Source organism: Pan troglodytes, chromosome 6 (assembly GCF_028858775.2).
Source record: "Pan troglodytes isolate AG18354 chromosome 6, NHGRI_mPanTro3-v2.0_pri, whole genome shotgun sequence".
NCBI classification, from domain to species: Eukaryota; Metazoa; Chordata; class Mammalia; order Primates; family Hominidae; genus Pan; species Pan troglodytes.
Genome location: NC_072404.2, coordinates 108,385,516 through 108,406,474, shown reverse-complemented (window position 1 = coordinate 108,406,474; position 20,959 = coordinate 108,385,516). Strand labels below are relative to the sequence as shown.

The following is a 20,959-nucleotide window of genomic DNA, read 5'->3' as shown; positions in this document are numbered from 1 at the left end:
GAAACACAGCGCTCCGTGACACTCCCATCTCACTCACTGATTTTTTTTGGAAAAGAAAAATTCTCAAATTGCAATTCCTCTTTAACTTAGCACCAAGAGTAAATTCTGTAAATGCTGGTGACAGATTTAACGCACGCATTGTTAGGAGACTGAAGGCGAGGAGGCACAAGACGGCTGTTTTCCTCCAGGGTTCGCCGCTGTCTGCTCTAAAGCACCAATGCGGCTGGTCTGTGTCAAAGCTGCAGTTACCTGATACGCGATACCTGACAAGAATGCAGGTAAATATCTGAACACTTCCACCCTTGCTGACTATGGAATATATCAGGCCAATTAACAGAACACAACAGCCGGACAACAGCAGCACCACTTCCAACCAAGACTTTATACTAATGACAGATGTTTCACAAACTGAAGGAGCTGGTCTAACCACACACACCACACGAGAGACTGAACTCTGTACTAGAGACTCATAGACTACTGCAGACATCACCAACTCAGTAAGAGTTCACTCAGTTAATGGACTTCCCGTTCGACCATCTGGTACAGGCCATCTACGGGGTCTTTTCCCAGCTTAGTCCTACCCACGTGCTCCGTGGGAATGGCTGTGAGAAAGCAGGCCCTTCTGCCGGCAAGAACAAGGGAGGCCACCGGCGACACATGCAGTTTGTTTGTTTCCTCATCTGTCAAATGGGAAGAAGCACTTCTGAGACTACAAAGGAGTTCCAAAATCTGCTCCTTAAGCAGTGAGAATGCTGGCAAAACCATCAAAATCAACTTTGTCAGAACTCTAGAAATTAAAGGCTTACAACAGTCTGGAGGAGCTTTTTTATTTAGTTAAAAAACAAAACAAAACAAAAAAGGCTGGGCTGGGCATGGTGGCTCACGCCTGTAATCCCAGCGCTTTGGGAGGCCAAGGTGGGTGGATCACGAGGTCAGGAGTTCGAGACCAGCCTGGCCAACATGGTGAAACCCCGTCTCTCCTAAAAATACAAAAATTAGCCAGGCGTGGTCACAGGCACCTATAATCCCAGCTACTCAGGAGGCTGAGGTGGAAGAATCGCTTGAACCCAGGAGGCGGAGGATGCGGTGGATGCGGTGAGCCGAGATCGCGCCATTGCACTCCAGCCTGGGCAACAACAGCGAAACTTCTATCTTTAAAAAAAAAAAAAAAAAAAAAAAGAGAGAGAAGAATGAAGGAGTAGAATAAATAACAAAATAAACAAGAGGAGGAAGCGGCTCTGAAGCTGGATTCCTCTGTGCTGTGGGCATCTCCCTCTGCCTATAGGCCCTGGCAGCTGCTAAGCTGGAACAAACTGCCTAGTTGGTCACTCACGCTGTTTAGAAACAGGATGACTCTGAGGTCAGCACGTATTTGTCACTGGCTTCCACGCTGTCGAAAGTTAATGTCGCCTTAAGAATATAATCCATTCCTCTCCTGCAAATACCTCAGAACTGCCCATCGTCCACAGAATGACCAGGCCATGGCCTGTGCCACAAAAAAGCCCTGGTGTCAATTCCCAAGAGAGGCCATGAACTCTGTCAACAGAGGCTGATCAGAAACAGGGATCCATGCCTCTGCCTGCACAGAGCTGGAGGCTGCACCTGATGCTGCAGCCTGGAACACCTCGGGCCCTGCCGTGCCCTGGGCCACAGAGTACACCATGGGCTCAACCTTCCTCAACCAAACTAAGTCCTCCAGGAGCCAGGAGAACTGGAACAAGTCCCTGGGTGACTCGGGACAAGGTCACAGCATCCACCTCTGTGGTCTCTCCTTCTTGGGACCCATAGAAAGGACCACGGGGCACCCAGGGAGAGGCCAAAACAGCTGCCCCTGGGTGCCCCACACAATCCCCCAAAAATCTCCCCACCTAAAGCCCATACCTGCCCTGCCTCCTACCAAGGGCAAAAACGTGCAGGTGAATGAGGGGCCTCTGCACCTCCGCGGGGCTGCAGGCCAGGGCCACCCAAGACTCCTGTGGGCACCATGCTCCGGGCTCAGGCAACCGAAACAGCTGGGCCCCATGCACTCCAGAGTCTGTCGCTTTTTGTATTTTAGAAAACAGCACACATGCTGCACATCGCCTAACACCTCCAGCAGCAGACCAGGTGAACGGGAACATGAAGTGGATGAATGAAGCCTGTGAACAGCCTCCCATCACCTCAGATCAGGTGTGGCTGTCAAGTGAGCCTGCCAGAAACTTACTTTAAAATTCTAATTTCGGCGCTTCTTTGTAAGTACAGGCAGAGGACAAGGGGCCTCTCCAAGGTCGAGGACTGACCCGTGTCTGGTCATAACAAACCGTCCACGACAAGTGTCCTCTCACCAAGGTCAATAGCTGTCTCATTTCCACCATCTCATGAGTCTAATAAAGTTACTTTAAATGACAGAGGTGGCCCCCAACAAATGCCTGTTCATCTCCTAAACACCCCTGTCTCCAGGCACTGCCCCACACAGGAGGGCTGCAGGCGGCAGCTCGGCCCCCGGCCCGGCCCCACTGCTACCTGGTGGCTGGCTTGGGTTCCCCGCGCCTGCACCGTAGCCAGCCGGTCATAGTAACGGGAGATGGGGTTGTCATGCTCGATGCCCTTCTTGGTGCAGCGCTGCTTGTAGATCTCCACAAGGGAAAGTGAAGAGGGGTTGTCCTCCACGAGGCGCATCTGTGGGGAAACCGCCACAACCCGGGGCACTGGGGAGAGAGGAAGAGAAACGGGGCAGGCTGAGGGTGACCGCGGGCCAGTGCTCAGCTCCACTGTCAGAGTGCCACTGGGAGCAGAGCTGACCCGGCTCTGTATGCCTTGGGGGCTTAGCTGGAAGAACCCGGTGGTCATGCACCATCCATTTGCTCAACAGATGGCATGAGGCTCTGACGGCACGAACTGATCGTCACCTTGTGTCCACAAACAGAAATGCTTTAGAAGGCAATCTTAAAAAGACATCTTGGCCGGACACGGTGGCTCACGCCTGTAATCCCAGCACTTTGGGAGGCCAAGGTGGGTGGATCACATGAGGTCAGGAGTTTGAGACCAGCCTGGCCAACATGGCAAAACCCCATCTCTACTAAAAATACAAAAATTAGCCAGGCGTGGTGGTGCGCACCTGTAGTCCCAGCTACTCGGGAGGCTGAGGCAGGAGAATTGCTTGAACCCAGGAGGTGGAGGTGGCAGTGAACTGAGATTGCGCCACTGCACCCCAGCCTGAATGAGAGAGTGAAACTCCGTCTCAAAAAAATAAAAATAAAAAAAAATAGACTCTGCCAAATGCTCACTCTTAGAGGCTTTCCTTAATCAGAGTCTATGGGAAGAGTCTGGCTTTCCTGCTCTGAGACAGCTGCTGTCTAATGATGCAAACTTGTCTTTCAGCACCTAGGACGGCTGTGCCCCATCTTTGGAGGAGGAAAATCATCCCTCAGGTCATCTTCTGTGTTCTGTCCACATAAGGAAAGCAACCAGCATCAACCTGATCGTCTAGCCCCATTAATGTGTAAATCCCTGTCCACAAATGGTGACCAGTACTCTGTTCCCAATCACCATTCGGTATTGGAGATGCAGTTAATCTATGACCTGCCAGACAGGATGCTAACCTGCACCGAAACCACTGTGGTCTGAGTCAGCTGGAGGTGGCAGGAGTGCTGGGCGACCACTCCAGAGCCTGTCTCCCCAGTGACGTCACCTTGGGGAGCAGCACCAGACTTGTGTGCAGTTTCTCTTCCAAAAGTGGGATAATAGTACCTACCCCATAGGGTTGTTTGTGGACTAAATGAGATAATACTTTGTGAAGATACTAGGTTCAGGGAATATTCAGATATCTTGTTGCAATAAAGTTGGAGGGAGCTGAAAGATTTCCAGAAGATGGCAGATTAAGCCTGCCCGGTGAGGGTCCCAGTGGCAGCTGTGTCCCAGCCACTGTAACCCCTGACGTGGAGTCAGGGGCACGTGAAGTGCACACAGATGATTCTGACTTCTGTGAACCAAGTGGCTGATTCTGTCTAATGTCAGTTAAGCCACAGCTGATGGCTTGCTGTCCTGGCGTCTACCCATAAAGAAATCCCCAAATGACTCCAGGACACACATTAGGACCACCATTCCGTGCTGACCAAGCATTTGGAAGCAGAGAAATCAATAACCCACAGCTGGAATCAACACTACAGGTCATGTTATATACATGTTAAAACATACACAGCTTTCTGTGATGCATTTTGAGCTTTCTTTAGGCTTTTAAAAAAATCTTATTTTGAGATATAAAAAAATTAAGGGTCAGAGATTTCAGGTCAAAAGGGGCTGATCACAGCTTTGGTGGCAAAAGAAAGTTCCATAAAGGACTAGATAACATACATTGCAGCAGGCTCCCGACTTCAGAGATTACATGCTAAAAAGTCATCAAAGTGGCTCTCTTCTCTGGATAACATTATAAGCATCTCAACTACGTGCCGGTACAATCAGGCCACTCACGATAACTCAGTGACAAAGACTTCATTCAGAGGTTGCTTATCAGCTATTTGTGTCCCCCTGGCAATTTCTGTGGCCTTAACAGGGCAGCTAGACTTTCCCGAGTCCTGCGTTTCACCCAGGAATGAAATTCAGGGAGGGCCCAGAGTGCAGCGTGTGAAGCAGCTCGAGGCGCGCTGGAAACCTGATGCATGCTGCTGCCCCGCTGGCGCCCAGGCTCGGCCGGGGCGGTTTCACTTCTCCTCCCAGCAGCCTGGGTTCCCAGGAGGAGAAGCAAAACCGGCAGCACCCACTGAGAGGCGCCAGCTCTCCCAAGGGCCCACTCCGTAGAGTGCAAAAGACCTTAGAACAGGGATGTCCAATCTTTTGGCTTCCCTGGGCCACATTGGAAGAACTGTCTCGGGCCACACATAAAATACACTGACGCGACAGGTGATGAGCTAAAAAAGAAAAAAAAAAAGAAAAAGAAATCTCATAATGTTCTAAGAAAGTTGACGAATTTGTGTCGAACCACATTCAAAGGCATCGTGGGCCGCATGGAGCCCGCAGGTTGGACAAGCTTGCCTTAGAGGAAAGGTGGACACAGCTCTCATCTCTCAGTGAGAAGCCTGAAGGCCCGGAGCTGCTCCTCTTCCTGAGGCCTTCCCTGGTCAGCACAGACTACAACATTCTCTGCTGACGCAGCTGGAACCTCAAAGGCTAACGTGAGCTGCCTGTGCACCCCACGAGGTGTGGCTCTCATCCCCACCTGTGAAGCTGCCTGTGCACCCAGCAAGGTGTGGCTCTCAACCCTACCTGTGAAAAACAAGTGCCTCTTGGTGGTCTCCTTTCTCTTCTCCAAACAGGGGTTCAGCAGACGCAGCAGCTGCAACACACGCTCCTCTCGCCGTGACTCTGTGAGGCAGGCGTCGTTCATGACGAGGTATGGGTAGATCTTGCCGTTGTGTCCCCGGATGTACAGCCGCCGGGCTGCAGTGTTGTGCTTCTGCACAATCTCTACCCGGGGCATGAACCTGCCAGAGCGAGAAGCCATGAGGACATGCCCTGCATCTCTGCTACCAGTCCTTGTCTTGAGAAGAAGCTAGGAATGTCCGAACTGTCACGGGAAAACGGACTGTGTAGGCCAGCGGTCGTTTATCAATTTATTTGTACCCTGCCTCACCCTGATGTGGTGTAAATGAGTCACAATATTTTCAATTCAGCAGCCACGGACGGAAGTCAAGGAGGAGGGACAGCTGGCCAGGACAGGAGCCAGATTTGGAGGAAAGGGCAACTAAACTCTGGACATATAGAAAAGCAGAGCTGTGTCTGGTTCAGAAATAAAGACGAAACACACTTTTTGTTAAGAGAAACCTCTTCAAAGCCCTTTCCGCATTTCAAATGAGATGGCAGCACACTCTAGGAAATGCTACAATCGTCTGATTCTGCCTTAATACTGTGCTTCGAGGATTTAAAAGAGTGGGACACACACTGTTTTGTCAAGTCCTATGGTGACTCGGAAGAAGGTCTGCTGAATGCAAACCCAGACTGCACTCAGGACAGCTAACCAGTCAGCGCGGGCAGAACTCGTAAAGTGCCTGACCACTTACATTCCAGAATCATCTTACGTTCTCCCATGTCAGGGAATCTGTGTCCAAAATTCCCCACAGGGTCCACCCTGGAGCTCCCATGGGGCTCCATGTCCATGGGCGCCATGGGTTAGTTCCACCTGCCAGGCTGGCCCACTCACCGTGCAATCTTGATGTAATAATGCGTTGGCTTTGGCATCAGAAACTCCCCGGGAATTTCCACTTCAGCTGTCTGTGCCGAGAAATTGCTCAAGAACCGGCACTTTTCCTCTATGAGGAAGAATTTGGGGAGTTGCTTGGTCTTGGCCTCCAAGATTTTGATCCACTTTTTCAGCTTAGAAATAAGATTATGAAGCTTCATGGATCCTGGAACGCTGAAGTCAAAATCTTAAAGGTAAAACATGATTAAAAACGTTTTTAGTCATCTGGGCCAGTTCTAATTCACTGCAAAAAACGCTCAAGCCCCTACCAGCTACGAATTACATGTTTTGTTTGTTTGTTTTGAGATGAAGTTTCACTCTTGTTGCCCTGGCTGGAGTGCAGTGGTGCGATCTCAGCTCACTGCAATGTCCGCCTCCCGGGTTTCAGTGATTCTCCCGCCTCAGCCTCCCGAGTAGCTGGGATTACAGGCACCCACCACCAGGCTTGGCCAATTTCTTTTTCTTTTGTATTTTTAGTAGAGACAGGGTTTCACCATGTTGGCCAGGCTGGTCTTGAACTCCCGACCTCAGATGATCCGCCCACCTCAGCCTCCCAAAGTGCTGGGATTACAGGCGTGAACCACTACGCCCGGCTGAATTACACGTTTTATACATGGTGTGGAGCAAAACATTTTATGTCCCTTGCTCCCGAAGAGGCTGACAGAACAAGAGAAGCCCCGTCAGGGACCTCCCACCGCGTGGAGAGGAAGAGGAAGAGAGGAACCACCAGCCTGAAACCCCATCCCCAACCCCACAGGCCCTTCCGGGAACAATGCCGTTGAGGCAACGTCTACCTCAGTGTGTGAGGCTGGGGCCCTGGGAGACACAGGAGCCTGAGGGCGGCCTGTGAAACCCAACAACCAGGAGCCCGTGTCACCAGGACCTGAAGACCAGCATCCAACGGTAATCCCGCCTCTGAGCACAAGTGTCACACGGAGCCCTAAGGTCTCGTGTCAAAGCTGATATTGTAATCAAAGTGAGCCTAAGGCAATGGAAACGACCACCCAGGAGATAGATCCTAAATGAGCCATGAGAAGGAACTAATGCAGGATACCAAAATGGCAAAAGCCAAAAACATTTTTCACTGAAGCAATTCAAAAATCCCTGGTTAATATATTTCTCAGGTCACTCATATTAAAATGTCTTTCTGTAGAACGCCTCGACTTCCTCCCAGACGACCGCCAGTGCTGGAAGGAGCCTCGTCACCCTAACTCACCAGGGCGACTGGAGGTCAGGACGAACCCAACAAAAACTGCAGCAAAGCAGGGGCCCTGGGGGAGCCACGAGGAGGCACCGTCCCCAGGGCCGGCGTCCTGAGCCCAAATGGAATGCTGGCTGAGTCGTGGCGGGAGACATGCCAGCTTAGAGCTTGGAGCACGCCGCTGAACCTCTTAGGGCCTCACTTTTCTAACCCGTGGTATAGGAATGGGAATAATTTAACACCTGCCCCGAAAGGATGAAATTAAACGAGGCAGCGCACATGAGGCGCTGGGCATAACACCCAGCTATTCAAGTGGCCTGACCATCCCTGCCCACGCGTGATAACACCCAGCTATACGAGTGGCCTATTCCTGACCATGTCTGAACTTGGCTGTCCACAAATGTCATCGGTTTCATGAAAGCCAATGTATTTTGTGTGTGTGTGTTTTTTTTTCATAGCACTTGTCTGGTTTCCCTTTCATTTTAAGCTCTGTGGCACCTCCCTCCTCTGCATTCCTCACAGTGCCAGGACTCCACACAGGCAGGTGGCTGGAGAGGCTGCTGTGCACCAAGGTGAGATCCCCCAGCAGAGCCGCGAGAGACAGAGGCCACCGCCAAGGACGCAGGCCACCTCATTGTTCCCTCTCCACGCTGGACCAAGAACGTGCTGCCAAGCTCATGCCTGATCTCTTTTTAACTTTTATTCTGAAATTCCTAGAGATTCACAACAGGATGCAAACAAAATATACAGAAAGTCCCATGTACTCCTAACTCTCTTCCTCCCACACCAGCATCCTATGCAACCCAGTGCGATGCCAACACCAAAAAGTGACATTGGCACAGTCCAAAGAGCTGAAGAGCTGATTCAGACTTCACCAGTTATGTGTGCACGTGTGTGTGTGCACATGTGTGCGTATGCATGCGCACACCTCTGGTCATGTCACTGTGTGGCCTCGCAGAGCCACCAGCACAATCAGTTGCTGAGCTGCACCATCAGCACGGGATGCCCTTGGCTGCCCTTCACAGCTACCACCCACCCCCCCACCCCACCCCCCCGCCTCTCCCCTGCATCCTGAACACCTGGCCAGCATGAATCCCTTCTCCGTCTCCACTGTGGTATTTCACAATTAAGAATCCCTCAGTACACATCCAAGTTGGCTTTTTGCACTCAGCATGATTTCCTGGAGGTTCACCCACGTTACTGTGTATCAATAATTAACTCCTCATTGCTGAGGTGTTTCTAATGTATTCAATACCTTCTGAAAGGGCATCTGCATGGTTTCCAGTTTCGAGCTATTACAAATAAAGTAACAAAGGCTCTGAATATTTGTGTACCAGTTCCCACATGAATGGAAGTCTTCATTTCTGTGGGATAAATGGAGTGCGCCATTTCTGAGCTTTCTTCCACCTCTTTACAGACATGTGGTTGGCAGCCCACACATGCAGCTCTGCTAGAGAATCGGACTGCATTCCACCAACGGAACACAGACAAAGAGACAGAAACAGCCTCCCCTGTGTACAGGAGAGCGGAAGGTGGATGAGCTCTGGCTGTGCGTGTCTGAGACCCACTGCACTTTGAGATGAGTCAGGAGCCTCATGCTGACTTTTTCCAGTTTTGGTTTTGTGATTTTTTATTTTTTTTTTACATCAAAAGCCAGAAGATCTATCCCATTTCTGATTCTCTACTTTTTTGATTTAATAATGTGGACATTTTAAGATAAAAGCATGCGGAATACCACCATTTCTTTTAAGTAAAATATGATTTCCATAAAACTTTCATCTCGGACTCTTCCGTTCTCAGAAGGGTGAAAGACCACACATCACACACACTTCACAATAAGCCTGAGGAGATGAAAGCGCTTCACGTATAGACGGGGAGGACTGGGCTCGCCCTTCACTTTTCAAAGAGCACCTCCCTCAGCTGTGGGTTCACCTAAGGCAAGCCCAACCCACACATCACGAACAGGGAGCTGCGCCCCCAGACTGCCTGGAGCAACTGCAGGGCACACGCCACACTTCAGCTGGATGCAACCTCGATGCAACCCTGGTCACAGCCATGGCTGTCGAGTGTCCTTTCCGATTAAGGAGATGAAGATTTTCTTTTATGTGACTTAATATTAACTGTGTCATCTAGGACACAATGAGTCTTTAGGAGATTCTTTAAATACCACACATGTGAACCACTTAGTCTATGATTTAACCCATCAGTGAAGAAAGAACGTGGCAAAGATCATTACAAAAGCGCTAAGTTGGGCACTGCAGGGCGGCTGGAAGGTATGGTAGGGACCACACTCTGGGCGTGCAAGGCAGAGAAGAGGGCCGGGCCAGGACTGCTCAGTGGGCTTCGATCCCCCAAACTCGAGACAGGATGCCTCCAGCCCAGCCTGGCCACGACCCTTCAGGGTGCTGATGAGGAAGGGAAAGGTGTGGGCCCTGCTCCTTCAGGACACCCCAGGCTGGCCCATTGCTCACAGGCCCACACAGCGCCCTCTGATCCCAGCGCTGGGGCAGAGAGCTAGGCTGCGGCCTGCCCCACTTGTTGGTCAGTTGCCCAAGTGACGCCGGCTGGCGAGTGCTGGAGACGGCGGCAGTGGCATGCTGAACCCAGACCAGGGCTGGCCCCAAGGCTGGAGTGCGCAGAGTGTGGCCTGGAAGAATGAAAAAGAGTTTCGCAGGCTGGAGGGAAACACTGTGGAGGAGGGGCTTCCCTCACTGGGGTAGCGGTTTCCGGCTTGCCCCAAATGGCAGGATTTCCATAGTATACGTAGTATGAGTTCCACATCTTGGCCTGTTACCCGGCTTTGGCAGTCTCATCTCCACCACCTGGAGAATAAATGGGATCTGCATGAACTCCACTCTAAACTGAAATACATGGCCGGGCAGTGGCTCACACCTGTAATCCCAGCACTTTGGGAGGTCGAAGTGGGTGGATCATTTGAGGTCAGGAGTTCAAAACCAGCCTGGCCAACGTAGTGAAACCCCACCTGTACTAAAAATCAAAAATTAGCCAGGTGTGGCAGCACGTGCACCTGTAATCCCAGCTACTCGGGAGGCTGAGGCGGGAGAATCACTTGAACCTGGGAGGCAGAGGTGGCGGTGAGCCGAGATCACGCCACTGCACTCCAGCCTGGGCAACAGAGCAAAACTCCACCTTAAAATAAATAAATAAATAAATAAACTGAAATACAGACTGTGGTGCTGACATCCTTTTTTTCTGATTGTTATTAACAATTCCTCATAAAATTAAATGTTGTCAGAAGACTGAGAAGCTCAGGAGGTGAGCTGCTGGCCCTGGCGAGTATTTAAGATGGAGATGAATTCGGAAAAGCAAAGCCTGTCCGAGGTGGAGAAATCAGCATCGATCGGGATTTGCCACAGAACTTCAAGTTATTTGTGAGTGGCAATTCAGATGAGTGCCCCCAGAATAGTAGCTTTGAATATACCATTTGCTTTCTCCCTCCACTTGTGCTGAACTCTGAACTGCCACCAGATTATCCATCCTCCTTCCCACCTTCATTCACACTTAGTGGCAAATTGCCGTCACCAACTCAGCTCTCTGCTCTATGCAAGCACTTAGACAACCTATGGGAAGAACACAGTGGCAGTGGGATCCTGTCTGCCTGGATGCAGTTTCTTAAGCAAGAGACCCTGGTGCACCCCAATATTGTCTCTCCCTCTGAGCTCACGATGGGTTCTCAGGAAAAAGTGCCGAGAAGGATAGCGCAAGCCCCTCCCATCAGAGCTAGATTTTGGAGGAGCTGCTGGATCTCATGTAGATCAAGAGGAAATTGTGGATGAGAGAGCTGTGCAGGATGTGGAATCACTGTCAAGTCTGATCCAGGAAATCTTGGACTTTCATCAAGCTTAGCAGATAAAATGCTTTAATAGTAGATTGTTCCTGTACAACATCTGTTTCTGCGAGAAGCTGGGCAGTGAATGCATGTACCTCTTGGAGTGAGGCCTGTGTACTGCAAAGCCTATCTGAAGGACTGCTTTGAAATCCAGATCAGAGATGGCCAGGTTCAATGCCTCAACTGCTCAGAACCAAAGTGCCCTTCGGTGGCCACTCCTGGCCAGGTCAAAGAGCCAGCGGAAGCAGAGTTCTCTGCCTGTCATGGCTGCCTTCTCCTCCCATCCACCTTGGAGCTAGTGGCAGATGTGGTGTGCTGCCCCCGCCTGTGGGGGCTTGCAGGGCCTGGCTGTACCACGGGCATCTGCTCCAGCTGTAACTTTGCCTTCTGTACCTTGTGCAGACTGACCTACCATGGGGCCTCTCCATGTAAGGTGATGGCAGAGAAATTAACAGACTTACAAAACGAATACCTGCAAGCAGATGAGGCCAAGACAAGATTTCTGGAACAGAGGTAAGGTAAGAGGGTGAGTCAGAGGGCACTGGAAGAGATGGAAAGTAAGGAGTGGCTAGAAGAGAACTCGAAGAGATGCCCATGCTGTGGAATTCACATAGAGAAGTGAGGTGGATGCCATGTACTGGCTGCAGGCTCTATTTCTATTGGGTCGGCATGGGTTCTCTCTCTAGCAACCCCTTACAAACATTTCGCCAACCCTACTTCACCGTGTTGTAACCGGCTGTTTCATGCTTGGATATGAATGGAGACATTGGGGAAGATGAGATTGAAGACTAGTTAACTACTGCTCGAGCTATGGAAGTGGATTGGTTTTCCCTAATCTTTTGTCAAGTACACAAAGTAACCTTGCAGGATATTTACAGTACTATTCATTCACTCTTCCTGTGTAGAAGAGATGGAAGAACATGGCTTATATTTTCATCTGGTGAAGGAGCATTCATACTTTTTTTTAATGTAAGTTGAGAAAAAAATTCTAAGCCAAAGGTTCAGAAAATGAAGCTACAGAATATTAAATATTATAATGTGCTCAAAGCTCTGAAAAGTTAAAAATTAAATATTTATTTTCTTCCTCAAGCTTTAGGTAAGGAGAAGAGGGGTCAAGAGTTAAACTTAGAGCCCTTCTGTCTCTGGGAAGCACCCCTGTAAGACACTGTGTTGGAGCTCCCTCAGTACTACTCCCTACAACTGGGGTGGTTAGAAAAGCCTTACGGAAATTATACTGAGAGCCTGATGTACTTCATGTTACTCACATTCCTTCCAGCCTAGGTTTCTGCCAAGTCAGTCCTCTTTGGAGGGAGCCGTTTAGTCTGTAACTGACTGGATGGTGCAGCATCATTTTGATCTACTGCTTTTCAGAATAGAAACTTATAATAATTTAAAAAATGTAATACCACAAACACTGTGGATCACTTGGTATTTATTAGTGGTGTATGTGGTCCACTGGTTTCAGGCCAAATCTAGAATTTAGTGATACTGACTCAGGAAGAATTTAAGTTCAATTCAATTTTCCTGGGCAGTAGAGCCTAGACTTAAGGTGACTTGTCTTTGCTACGTTTGTTCCACATTCTCTTTCTTTACCTTCTGCGTGTGGGTGGGGACAATTTTAATATTAATTCCAGCAACACATGATTTTATTTCCTCTGCTGGACTAGGAGAAAGCCTAATATATTTCCAAGCTGAATGTTCCTGAATTATCTGCATTTTGAGCCTGTCTATACCACTGTAGTTCCACTCTTAACTTTCTGAATTCTTTTTAAAGATCTTCTCTAACAAGCTATGGGAATTCGGCTTCCTACTCTAATTTTTTTTTTTTTTTTTTTTTGCAACAGCAGCGTTTTGGGTGATAATTTTGGACTGATACCTACTCCTTTTTCTGGATTTTGTTGCCTTTTTGAAAAACTGTCTTTCCTTATAGTTAGGTGAGTGGCTTGGTAGTAAAGTAAGATTTTTTGGAAAAGGGGACAGAAAAACTGAACTGCAGCTTGAGAACATATTCTTTTTTGAGACAGAGTCTCACTGTTGCCCAGGCTGGAGTGCAGTGGCGTGATTTTGGCTCACTGCAACCTCCGTCTCCCAAGTTCCAGTGATCCTCCCACCTAAGCCTCTTGAGTAGCTGGGATTACAGGCGCACGCCACCATGACAGGCTAATTTTTGTATTTTTAGTAGAGATGGGGTTTCACCATGTTGGTCAGGCTGGTCTCGAATTCCTGACCTCAAGTGACCCGCCCACCTCGGCCTCTGAAAGTGCTGGGATTACAGACGTGAGCCACCGTGCCCACCAAGAACATACTCTTTTTTTGTACTTTGTCATTGAAAATTGAGGAATCATTTTTAACTGTTTTAGGTGTGTGTCCAAAGAGTCAGCAAAGACTATGTTTCTGGATTGTCAAAGAGGATACTTAATCTTAAAAATAAAATTTAAAATCATCTTATAATTAGAACACAGTTGCTGCTATTTATTCTGTCACCAAGGCAACTAATCACATTTTTAAACTGTTTGGCATATAACATATTATTAAGAGGAAAAAGGTCACAGAATAGCATCTCTTCTTTTTACCTGGGCTAGTGACTGAGCTTAGGTTTGAAGGCCCATATTTTGTTTTAACCAGATAGTTTCATGCACTTCCATTCAGGACATTTTGTATAAAAATTGAAGTTAATTTAAAGAATAAGTTGAAGATAAGAAATGAAAATTAAAATGATTTGTTCTACAATTTTAAAAATGCAGTAATTAAGCTTTCAAATGTGAATGATTTAATCTTTCTTTCATCTCTGGGAAACTGTACCAGACAAATCTTGTTTTCACACAGCAATCACTCATGTGCTGCAATCACTCATGTGCTGACACTTGAGAGATGAAGGCTTGCGGAAGTTACTCAGGCAGCTGAAGCCACATCCTGGGACCAGGAGCTCTCAGTGAGAACCTGGCAAGAGAGCCCGCCATGCGCTTCTCTACTAGGGAGCCCGCAGGTAAGTGGGATGGAGGCTGAATGAGGAGTAAGAAGCAACGTGTTCCAGACAGCACGAGAAGCAGCTGTGCCTGTGCGCACCGCGGTGGATGTGGGTGTGCACAATGGGATGCGGATGCGCAGATGTGATGTGGGTGTGTAGATGGGACACAGTGCGTACGCGGGGACACGTGTGTGTAAATGGGATGTAGGTGTGTATGATGGGATGAGGGTAAGTAGATGGGACGTTGGTGTGTAGATGGGACATGAGGATGAGGGGACGCAGGTAAGTGGATGGGGTGTGTGGACTAGACGGGGGAGTGTGAATGGGACAGGGGTGAGTAGATGGGATGGGGGTGCATGGATGGGATGGGGGTATGAGGATGGGATGGGGATGCGAGGATGGGACGGGAGTGTGAGGACGGGATGGGGACACGAGGATGGGACGCGGGTGTGTAGATGGGACAGGGGTGTGTATGATGGGATATGCGTGTGTAAATGGGATGTAGGTGTCTATGATGGGACAAGAGTAAGTAGATGGGACGCGGGTGTGTAGATGGGACATGGGAGTGATGGGATGCAGGTGATAGGATACAGGTGAGTGGATGGGGTACATGGACGGGACGTGGGTGTGTAGATGGGACATGTGTGTGTATGATGGGACAGGGGTGCAAGGATGGAACAGGGGTGTGTAGATGGTGGGGGGGGATACTGTGGGGTGAGGATCCCTATTTGACAGAGGAAGAAACCTGGGCTGAAGGAAATTGGACTCCTTTCCTCACATCACAACATAAGAGGCAGAGCCAGGAGTTAAGCTGTGAGTCTAGGAAAACGCATTAACCTGAACTACAGACAAGCATTGAAAATACATCTCCCTATTACGATGCCCAGAATCCACAGTGAGCTTGCACTTAGCTCGTCGCTGCAGGCCCTGCCCCTATAAATCCTACTGGCTCACCGGGCGCCATCTCCCACCGGCGCACCCAGACCCAGTCTTCCATGGGCCCACCGAACCCTGTCTCCCACTGGCCCGCCAGACGCTGTCTCCTACTGGCTCACTAACACCATCTCCCACCATCCCACCTGGTGCCATCTCCTACCGGCTCACCCGGCCCCATCTCCCACCGGCTCACCAGGACTCTGTCTCCTACTGGCTCACACTAACAATGTCTCCCACCACCCCACCCTACCCTGTTTCCCACCAAAAACAAGTGAAGGAAGGGTCTCAGGAAGGCAGGAGGGCAGTGTGGCCTGAAACCATGCATTTTCTACCCCGTCTTGGATCCTGGCAGCTCCTGCTCCAAACCTTGACCCCTCCCTGGGAGAAAAACATGTGGTCTCAGCTATGCACTCTGAAGTCTGCACTGTAAACAGAGTGTAACCAGTGTGCCCCGTGCAGTGATCAGAAAACCAAGGATCCAATCGGCTTCGACACTAAAGCCGGAGGAAATCAGCGTGCACAATTCTCCCTATGGAAGGGAAGGAAAATGGAGACTCACCCGTTGTGAACTGGCCTTTCAGCTTCTGAAAGACAGGGTCTTGTGCAGTGGCCTGCGCCCGCCGGGCCAGAGACTCAGAGGCTGCGCTGGAGAACATGGTCGAGACGTTGGACACATTCTCCAGGCCCACCCCAAACGTGCTCACCAACTTCTTCACAAAATTGAGAGTGTGGGGGGTGATTTTAGCATCGGACACCGCTCCACTTTTCTCAAACGCCACGGAGTAACATTTCGCCAGGCCCTGTTGGAGCTGCCTGAGAACCTGGTAGAAAAGAGCCAGAGACAACTGACAAACACAGCCCTCCACTCCAGAACCAGCAGCCAAAAGCGCCTATTGAGTGCGGCCCTCCCAGCCCAGGGTCATCTCTGCACCCCCCAGCAGGACCCACACACAGCAGGCATGAAATCAGCGTGTGCAAGAAACGGGACGCCTGTGCATGCCACATGGGAGCAGGCGCTTTTGACCTTGGGGAGTAAGGGACCTGAACATTCAAAAAGCGAAAACAGAAAAGCCCCACTTTTTTGGATCATACACCCGTCTGCAATTAGCCACAAAACCCCTGCATTTTCAGGCAGCTGTACTGTTCCCACCGCGTGTCTGCGTGCACCGTGCACACACGAGACTTCACAGCAGTAAGGAGCTGGCCCCGGGGCTCAACCAGGTAAGCATCTGGGCAGTGAGGCGTGGACTATTCTGTCATCAGCTTAAGCCAACGTTATTAAGGAAGTGGTCTGACTGCTGAAAAGACCCCACATCCCTACAATTTCCCATCTATGGAAATTATAACCCTGTTACTCACGCCACTGCTCCTGCTCACACCTGGTTAACAGTGGCACTCAGGTCACTGAGCTCAGGGACGTGAGCACGGCCAGCATTTTAACAGCAAGAAGTGGCTTCCTCAATTCCACCCTCTTTCATGTCTTGTACTTTGAATCTTTAAGGCTGTACTAGTGTGCAGAGATAGCTATTTGCCTGGTCCATGGTTAAGTTCAACAACAAATATATAAAAGGACCGGCAACTAAAGCTCAAGGGAAGAGAGCCACAGAAGCATACAGAACACCACGTCCCCTCTACAAGGAGCCACCATGTGCAAGATCAGAGCCAAATACCTCTTCATGCCAATTTTCTCTGAACCAGACCATCTGATCGACGATGCCTTCCAGGGAAGACAGAAGGGTGGGGTGGAGCTCTCGCTGCATGTGCATGATTCGGCTGCAGCGCCACATGGGTGCTGTTGCTCTTATGGGCCCTGGATCTGATGCAGAATGGGACTGGTTACCCACTGAACTTGGCTGCTGCTGTCCAGAATCTGAGAGCAACACACACAACGCCAGTGTCAGCGCAAAACCGACAGACGCCAGGGCTCGGAGCGCTGCAGGACCCATGGGCCAAAGGAGCGCTGGTTCCTGCCGGCGTGTGAATCCCTACAAGACCGCTTCCCCAAGGACTGCGTGGGAGAAGGCCCTGGTTCTAGGCGCAGGTGCGCTGAGGGACGCGGGGAGGGAAGCGCAGTTGTCTACAATGCGGCTTCAATCCATTCCATTAAATAAACCCGTGTATGTGTTTTAGGAGGATGCAGATGTGACAACACGCCGCCTGGTGAGTCCAGGTGAGGGCGCACAAGAGTTCCCTGAGCACTCCTTTTAACGTTTCTGTTACGTCTGATCATCCTAAACATAAATGTTTGGAAAAATATCTCACAATCTGTTACACGTTCCTTGCTACTATAAACTCAGAGAATCTAAAAGCAGTTAATAGGAAACTGGTTTGGAAAGCCAAGCCAATTGCAAAATACTGCTTTTGAAAAATACGGTCATTTTTCCCTGTGAGATACATTGCAGAGCCTTTAATGACCACTTTTTTCTGAATTTACCTCTCTACACTTAGTCTTAAAACTAAAAAACCTTAATTTTCAAATGACCAAGACATGAAGCCACCTAGGCAGACTGACTCCCCAGAGGTTAGAGCTGAAATGTGCCATGCAGCCCTCATCCACCGCCTCTCACCAACCACACACGGCCCACGGCCCTTAGGAGACTCAGCATTGAAAACAAGGGGCAGTAAACGGTCCTCTCGTTATTTAAAGCACCCTGCCTAGTGGGTAACTGAAGCCATCAAATCAGTTGTTGCTTTGCATACAAGGGCTATTCAATATAGATTAAAAGTCTTACACTGTGAGTGAAATTTCACCAACATCTGGTAAGACTGACTTCAATGCTGATTCTTCTCACAGCTGAAGATACTCCTCATAACTTAAACACACACACACACACACACACACACACACACACACACACACACGGCAGCTGGCATCTGCTGTGTATTGGGATGCACTTACTACTAAGGAGAAAGGTAAACTTTACAGTTTTCTGAAGCTGAAAATTTCACATATTTTCTCTACCTATAGATCAAATCACTCGGATAAATGAACGCCTATTACATCCTGGCAAAAGAGAGACTGTACTCAGATCAGACTTTGCTTCCTGCCCTACGGTGCTGCCCACTGAGGAGAGATTGGCCACGGCTATGAATGAGCTGCAGGGCAGGGGTGGCTGCGGTGGTCTGTCTGGATGTGGGGCACCCCCTGGAATGAGCCCTTCCTGGCCTGGCCTACCGGCCCCACCCGAGACGTACCGCTCTTGTAGCGTTCCCGCTGTTCTATTTTCAGGGTCAGGTACAGGGTCCGGATGGGAAAGTAGACCGCTTGGGGATACACGCGTCCAACCTGCTCAGAGACAAGATGTTATAAACAGTGCTGCTCTCTGCTGAGCTCTGGATAAAGATAATTTGTACTGAAAATAACCAATGTCAAGTCAGAAACAGGTGTCTGATCTGCCTTTGGACCAAGGAAGCAAATACTGCAGCACTGATCTGACGCACAAGGCCAGGTTCAACAGCAGGCAAAATATTTAATTCACTTTAAAAGAGCCAAGACACATCAACACATGCATTTCATCAACTCCACCCAGAACTGTGAGTGACAGGGAAACCACGCTTTCCTTCCAGGCAGTAAATCTGAGGAAGGCAAAATACATGTGTCCCCAGATCTCACTGAAGCAAATAAAAAAACAAACAAATACCAGCTAATCTGTCAGGCACAATTCACTGTGGATTGTGAACTAATTCCATTATCAAATAACTTTATTCTGCCTAACTGCAGCTGGGAGGAGATGGAGGGATGTCCGTTTCAGTTAAGAAACTCCCATTTTATTGAACTGGAGTTCTGTGGCTGACAGGATAGTACCATGTCACTTGAATCTTTCAGAATGTGCCCATGAAAGGAAAAAAGGAATAACATCTAAGCCGTCACAGGCAGAGGCGGCTGCTCTTGAACCTGAGATGCTCCAGAAGTGATGAGACCAAGTAGGTCGGACCTGCATCCTGAGGATAAGCGCTACACAGAATGCTGGGACTCAAAAACACAGCTGCCTCCTCAAGGAAAACCAGGGCATCGCTCAGGGCCCACATAGCACAGGTGCTGCGTGCAGGAAGGAGCCAGAGGAATGGGTGGGCAGAACGCGCGGGCCCAGCTCCTTCCTGAAGACCTTCACAGACTCCTGCGGCGCTTCGTGATTTTACAAAAGCAACCACGAAGGCGCCGTGTCCCAAACCTCACTGTAGCCACGCTTCCGCCGTTTCTGGTCCTTCCTCTATGCCTGGGTCTTTTCACAGGAGAGGGACATCCTGGAATCATTCTCAAGAGATGGTTATGAGAGCCTTTCCATAGGGCCCTGGGCTGTCCGCTTCCCCGGCCTGGCCCCACTGCCCTTGAGAACCATGGGTTCCTTATGATGCAGCTCAACTGTCGAAAGGGCAACAGCCACAATTGGGCATGTTTTAGTTTAAGGGCAGCTCCGAAGAGCTCCCAGCATATGACAAAAAATCAGAGGAAAACTACCAATCAGATTCAGGGCTCACTGTCATTCTCAGGGTACCCACTGGCAATTGTATGTTTTACTACAAGTTTATTTTACTTGCATTATATATGGGAAAATGTTTAAGAAATTAGAATTTTAACACTGAACTGCTTTATTAGCTATTTCATTTCAACTCTGATATATTCTTTAATAACTTTTAATTATGCTTTATATTAAATAATATCTACATGATTATATCTTCCCATCTCTTTAACTTGTTTTTAATACTTTGAACACTTAAATTTACTTTCTGGGAGAAAAAAGAACGCAAAATGAAGACACAATGTTTTGTGCACGTGAACAAGGCCACCTTGCTCTTCCCACCTGGCTAATGAGGTTCAAGAGCAGCTTTCCCTCCGAGCCAACCAGGCAGGTGAGCAGCTGTGGGATCCAGGCCAGCCACTGGATGGGTGGCACACCAATGCAGTACTTGTCGACGGCATCTGCCAAAGTGTTTTTGTCATCATCAAAACTCAAAAGCCACAGCACCTGAGACAGAAGGAGAAATTCTAGAGTAGAATGACAATTCTGAAGCCCTCAAGCAAGAGACTTTTTCCCCAACATTACAACACTGTATAGAGCGGCTTTACTGGCCATGCAAAAAAAATATCTATAAGCAGGTCAACATTATTGCTAAACTTAATGTAAATCTTACAGTATATAAAACCTAAAATTTAAAAATAGATTTTCTCTTTAGTTTTTTTGTGTTTTGTTTTTGAGACAGTCTTGCTTTGTCACCCAGGACTGGAGTGCCGTGGCGCGATCTTGGCTCACTGCAACCTCCACCTCCCGGGTTCAAGCAATTCTCCTGCCTCAGCCTCCCCAGTAGCTGGGACTACAGGCACACACCACCACGCCTGGCTAATTTTTGTATTTTTAGTAGAGATGGGGTTTTGCCATGTCGGCCAGGCTGGTCTTGAACTCCTCACATCAAGTGATCCACCCACCTTGGCCTCCCAAAGTGCTGGGTTTACAAGCATGAGCCACCACGCCTGGCCTTTTGATTTAGTTTTAATGACACTTACTCGCTGATCTAATCCACTGGCTAGCACTGACCAGTGACCGACTGCAAGACAGCAACAGGAAGATGCCTGGGGCCTGCCCACCCGTTAACTTACACTCATGATCTCATCCAAACAAAATGAACTTTTGCTAAAACTCTCAGATGCTCATCACCCCGGCAACAGGTAGGCCACAGGCTGGCAGCCAGGTGTCCATGGACGACTGAAACAATTACATCTGGGTGTAAGCAACCCGGAGCCAGGCACTGAGGCAGTGCGTGTAGCTGTCTCTGTAGTCGGCTTTAACTGCC

At 49.2% G+C, this 20,959-nt stretch overlaps 1 protein-coding gene and 1 pseudogene across 23 annotated transcripts in view; one reads left to right on the top strand and one right to left on the bottom strand.

The window, feature by feature from the left end:
- TRRAP (transformation/transcription domain associated protein) overlaps positions 1 to 20,959 on the bottom strand; it is a 171,456-nt gene that overhangs the window by 37,473 nt on the left and 113,024 nt on the right. For 19 of the 23 annotated variants that reach the window (XR_010158594.1, XR_010158595.1, XR_010158596.1 and 16 more), the window contains 7 exons: positions 19,972 to 20,136; positions 18,365 to 18,455; positions 16,840 to 17,039; positions 15,729 to 15,990; positions 6,176 to 6,401; positions 5,242 to 5,459; positions 2,503 to 2,687 (listed from right to left, as the gene is read on the bottom strand). Coding sequence is in view for 17 of the 23 variants with exons in the window: in XM_009453677.4 (XP_009451952.1) it covers positions 2,503 to 2,687; positions 5,242 to 5,459; positions 6,176 to 6,401; positions 15,729 to 15,990; positions 16,840 to 17,039; positions 18,365 to 18,455; positions 19,972 to 20,136 (1,347 nt within the window). In the remaining 6 variants the exon portion in view is untranslated. The remainder of the gene's footprint in view (positions 1 to 2,502; positions 2,688 to 5,241; positions 5,460 to 6,175; positions 6,402 to 15,728; positions 15,991 to 16,839; positions 17,040 to 18,364; positions 18,456 to 19,971; positions 20,137 to 20,959) is intronic. The other 4 variants (XM_009453682.4, XM_024357929.3, XM_009453684.5 and 1 more) reach the window with 1 other exon arrangement.
- Positions 10,662 to 12,157, top strand: LOC100614171 (E3 ubiquitin-protein ligase RNF14-like; annotated as a pseudogene).